This window comes from Trypanosoma cruzi, assembly GCF_000209065.1.
Source record: "Trypanosoma cruzi strain CL Brener chromosome Unknown tcruzi_1047053507193, whole genome shotgun sequence".
Taxonomy (NCBI): domain Eukaryota; phylum Euglenozoa; class Kinetoplastea; order Trypanosomatida; family Trypanosomatidae; genus Trypanosoma; species Trypanosoma cruzi.
In genome coordinates this window covers 1-5529 of record NW_918859.1, presented here as the reverse complement: position 1 = coordinate 5529, position 5529 = coordinate 1, and the positions used below count along the sequence as shown (strand labels likewise).

General features: G+C 64.8%; 1 protein-coding gene across 1 annotated transcript, besides 1 other annotated feature; it reads right to left on the bottom strand.

Annotated features, from left to right (window-relative positions):
• Nucleotides 1-5529: part of a sequence feature (areas not merged during assembly with more than two copies in the genome that could not be assigned to a particular haplotype) that runs on past the window's edge.
• Tc00.1047053507193.10 (dispersed gene family protein 1 (DGF-1), putative) lies at nucleotides 746-5529 on the bottom strand (the record flags this gene model as incomplete). Its single annotated transcript, XM_799393.1, has 1 exon — nucleotides 746-5529. A coding segment is annotated over one exon (4784 nt), but the record flags the coding sequence as incomplete, so codon positions are not given.

Sequence of the window (5529 nt, the reverse complement as noted above, 5' to 3'; positions counted from 1 at the left end):
TGCCCTCCCACACAGTCACCGTGCAACAGGAAGGAGAGTCACTGCAGGCACCCGCACGAAAAATAGAAACAAACCAACAGAAACCAACAATCAATGACGCGGTCGGGGCGGAGTCCGATGGGTGGCTGCGCAGCCGCACAGCCGTGGCCCCCGCGCCCTCCCCTAATCTACCAGCACCGCATGCCTCCAAATTCTACGTAGTGAAAATCACAGGAGGGCACTATCGTTTTTTATCCCTAAAGTTTTATTAAATAACTCCTATAATCCGCAAGCAATTCACCGCCGTCGGGCACGTCCTCACTACTGAGTATAGATATGAAATAGAGACCACCAGCCCACATACTCGGTGCGGCAGCGGGGGGCGCAAAACACACGCACACACCCGTTACGCATCCGCCCCGGGCTAGCGTGATAGCTCGATAATCCGTTGTCGTCGATAATCGATAAAGTAAAATAAGAACACCAAATCACCCAGTCAATCTATGAATAATGGAAAGAAAGCAGATACCCGCCAGAAGCATCCACGTTATGCCGCATCTGCGAGGGGCTTTGTGCCTTCTCGCCGCGTAAAGAGACTGTTGGGGTCGGAGCCTTTCCACTTCAAAAAAAAAAAATTGCGCCAACTTTTTCGTCAAGCAAGGCATCTTCACCTGTCCAGAAGGGCATAATTAATGCTGCAGCTCGCACTGGATACATGGTCGAACAGGCTCAGAGCGTCTGAGCGGGTGTCACTAATCATGGGCTGCTACGGCATTGCGGGTGGTCGGTACGACGACGCAACGGTGGTGCCTGAGGCGTACGACAATGACGTCCTGTCGTGGAGCTTCTGCGTCTCTTCGTTGCTCTCCTCGTCATCGCGCAGCAGCGCCTCCAGCCCACCACGCCGCGGCTCGCGCAGCTCCTGCCAGTGGCGGTCCTCCACGTACCACACAACGACGCTGTACACAGTGACCGCAAGCAGCACAGTCGTCAGCAGCAGCACCGTAGCCGCGTACGCCCTCGCACCGCCGTCGCTCGGCGCAAGGTGGTTCGCCGCGCTGACCACGCACAGCGCCGCAAGGAGCAGAAAGCCCGCAGTGTGCATCACCGTCAGGAAGGCCGAGCGCATCATGTTCGTGAAGGCAACCACGCCCGCACCCGCAAGCAGCACAGCCGCCATGCAGAAGTACTGGACGTGGCAGCCTCCCACGGGCGGGTGCACAGCCGCAATCAGGCACACCACACACAGCACCGACAGCTGGAACACGCACCAGTACACGTGGCTGCCCTTCATGTTCGTCAGCATGCCGCCGTACATCCGCTGCTGCGCCGCGGGGTGCCAATACCCGACGGGGTACAGCAGGCGCTCGGGCAGCGGCTTCCCCGAAAACTGCCAGTACTTCGTGAAGCTCACGCCCACGTGGCGGGCAATCAAGTAGCACACGCCAGCAGGGAACGCCACACCGTACAGCACTCCAACGACACCAACCACGCGGTGCTGCACGCGGGCACCGGGCATCGCCAGTGCAAGCACGGAGCCAAAGAAAATGCCGAGGTGCATCGCGTGCGCCACGACGTACGTCAGGCTCGGGAAGCGCATCGCAGCCCACGCAGTCGCCGCGTCCACGCCACGCCACCGCTGGAAGGCCGCCGTCACACCGCAGTGCACGCAGCCAAACACAGCGGCGAGCAGCGCGTTGCCCACCACCATCCACAGCGGGTCAAGGGCAGCGAACACCGACAGGAAGTACGGCAGCGCAACGGTGCTCGCACGCTCCTGTGCCGAGGCGCATGGTGTCCTCGCAAACACGCCGAGTGCCTGCATCTCCAGGACGGAGCCCAGCCCGCCGGTCACCACCACGGCAACAGCCGTCGCACCCGCAACAACGCCGGTGATCGCCGAGAGAGCGCTGGCTGCAGCGGGCAGCGTGTCAGAACTGATCGTGAAGGACCCAAGCAGCACACCCTTGCAGCCGCCAAACACTGCCGCAGCGTCGCAGCGAATGACTAGCGTCTCGTCGGCAGCAATGAAGTAACCGCGGTGCACGGGCACAGCCAGCTCCAGGACGGTGGACGGATTCGTCGCGTTGCGCACCCACGTCGCGTTGCTCAGCATCGCTCCCCACGGACCGCCAAACCCGAGCGGCTGCACCGTCGACACCGGCACAAAGCTCAGGTGCGTGCCGAGCTGCGGGTCGCGTGCCCACCGAAACGGCGAAGGCACCGCCACCATCAGCCGCGTCGGGACGGCGCTCCCACCGCCGCGAATGTCGTTCTGCGTCAGGCCTCCTCCAGCCGTCGTCGTCGTCACGGTGAGCGTCGGGCACGCCACGTCGCTCCACCACGGCGTGCTGCTCACCGACGCCGTCGGAGTCCGCGTGGGCGGCAGAGCCACCGTCTCCGTCACCTGCAGGGTCTCCGTCGGACTGTAGTGCGTCGGACTGTAGTTCGTTGCGCTAGGAGTCACCGTCCACGTTGGTGTCGGGCTGCGCGTCTCCGTCAGCGTCGCCGTGTGGCTCAGCAGCGGCATAGCGGGCGTGCGGTTGCACCCGTCCACGTGCGGCAGGTACACCGGCAGGCAGTCGCGCCCGTACCCGCCCTCAGCACAGCGGCAGCCGCACGACCCCGACATCGCCCTCGTCGCAGCAGCAAAGCAGTGCACGTCGGCGTCGCACACGCCACACGCCACGGGGCGGAATTCCCCGATGATGCCGGCGGACCTGTAGTCCATCGGCTGCAGCGCCTGCCCGTTGAGCGTCAGGCACCCCACGACGAACCGTCGGCCGGCGCCTCCAAGCGCAACGGTGCCGTCCATCACGACGGGCCCGCTGCCAGCGTTCCCGTGGAGCGTCAGCGTGCTCTGCACGAGGTCCGCACTGCGCGGGTACGACGGCACCGACAGGAGCCTGCCGCTGATGCTGTTGCCGCGCACCGACAGCCACGACCCGGACACAAACGACGCCGACCCCCGCAGCTCCAGCAGCGCGCCATCGGTCAGCGCACCGGCGTTGTCGTTCACTACGACGGCGGACGCGTTGGCCTCCACACCGCTGCCAAACACCAACCCATGCGCGGCGTACACCTGGCTCCCCGACACGCGCAGCACAGCGCCCCCCGAGGCAACCACGCGCGCACTCGCGTACAACGCATATTCGCCACCGAGCACAGCCGCGTCCACCGCGACACCGCCACCGACGAGCTCCAGCACGGCGCCGTCCACCACCACCGTCCGCCCACCAGTCACCACAGTCACGAGGGCCACGCCGGACACAACCAGCACGGACCGCACAAGCCGCAGGCCCGACAGCACAAGCACCGGTGCGTACGGCGAGGACTGCGAGCCGGGAAGATACACAAGTGGCGTCGGCCTCGCGGCAACCAGCAGGGAGTCCGTCACCGTCAGCACGGACCCCGCGGGATACGTGCCGGTCAGCACAAGCGCACCGTTCAGCGCCTCCACATCGCACACGGACAGCTCCACCGGCCCGCTCTCGTCGCTCCCCGCCGCCACCGCACCGCCCAACGCTCCACCGCCCATCACGTACAGCACGGCACCATTCAGCAACGACACGTTCTGCACAACGATCCGCACGCCATCCCGCGCCATCCACGGCACGTAGAGCACCGGACTCACGCCGTCCAGCACAACGTGGCGCAGCGTCACCTCGCTCGCACCGGCAGGCACAACGAACGCCGACCGCACCGTCACGCCCTCGCGGACGAACACACTCGACGCAGTGCACACGGCAGGCGGCAGCGCGGGAGCGCCCACAGGCACGCACGCCTCGCCGTGCCCGCCGCTGCCGCACGCGCACACGCACACACCGTTCCTCATGCTTGCCGACGCCGTCCCGGGCGCGTAGCAGTGCGTGTCCCTGTCGCAGACGTCGCACCCAGCAACGTCGATGCGCCCAGCGTCGCCAAATCCAGCCGCCGCGTACTCCTCCGCCGTCGACAGGGCACGTCCACCAGCGTCGTTGCACGCCACCCTCACATGCGCCCCAGACGCAAGCGACAGGCTCAGCGACAGCATCCGCGGCAGCAGCGCTCGGTTGCGCACAAAGCTCAGCGTGCTCCCAACAGCGGTCACGGCGCCAGCGGCGTAGAGCATCTCCCTCGAGACGCCGTCGTGCACGTTGCCCTTCGCCAGCAGCATCGACCCGTCGGCCAGTCTCACCGTCGAATAAAACGCCACCGCGTAGTCCGCCATCAACAAAAAGCCGCTCCGCACAAGCGCCACGGCGGAGCCCGACACGCTCACAGCCCCACGCACGGACACCGCGTGCTTGCACAGCAGAAAGTCGCTGTCAACAAACGCCACCACGGAGCCGCCGCTGGCAGCAACACCGCCCTCCACCGACACGCACAGCCCCAGCGCCGTCTGCACCAACAGCCCGTCCACATACAGCGCACCGCGCGACGACAGCGCCACGCCGCCAACAAACAACACGCCAACAGCGCCGCCGAACACCGCCGCCACATGCGTGTGCGCGATGGTCAGCACGCTCCCCGTCAGATTCACGCTGTGCAACACGAGGCACGCGGACGCATCGCCAAGGTCGTAGGCGCCGCGGTACGCAACGCGCTTCTCTGCAATCAGCACCGAGTCCACCACAGTGACGCGCGAGCCCGGCGGGAATCGGTTCGCCACCACCACGCCGCCGCCGGAGCGCGACTCAAGACCGCTGATCAACACATCGGCACGCAGGCCAGCAGGCGGGTCGGACCGCCACCCGACAACGTACAGACTCGCTCCGTCCAAAAACGTGCAGTTCGCCAGCGTCACGTTGCGCATGCTCCCCGACATCGACGCCACGTCCACCACGACGTCCGCCGCAAAGGTCACGCCAACGTAGCACACCAACGACGTCCCGAAACTGACGTTCACCTCCACATCCACACGCACGTCCCGCACACAAAAATCAGCGCCGTCGGTGCTCGGTGGCTCGGGGACAGCAACGGGCAGGCACGCATCGCCGTGGCCGCCCTCAGCACACCTGCAGACGCAGCCATCACTCGAGGCTGTCGTCGTGTATGCGGGGAAGCACGAAGCCGCGAGAGCGCATGGGTCGCTGCAGGTCAAAAAGGCGGTATTGTACACGGACGGAATGCCGTACTTCACTCCCTCCTCACCGTTCACAGTGTTGCACGCGGCCACAATCACTCCGTTTGTGAGATCGCGGGACCTTTTGGGTATCTGCAGCAATGTCGGCGTGACCGTGCTGGACATGAATCGGTTGCCGGACACAGACACCGTGGAGTCGCGGAGATTCACCATGGGGCTCAGGACTGCAAACGCATCCAATGGGGATTCGCGGCAGAGGTTGCCGCTCAGCTGCAGCCAGGAGTTGTAGTAAATGTAGGAACGGTAGCTCGGGAAGAACGCGACCGAGCTTCCCTGCATGTTGTTGCCCTGAAACACAACCGCTGACCGGGACTCCACACGCAATGCCAAAATTGGTAATAAAAAGTACTTCACCGGCCTCGACACAACGTTGCCTCGGATCACCACGGCAGAGTTGTTCAGTACGCTCAGCGATGAGGATTGGG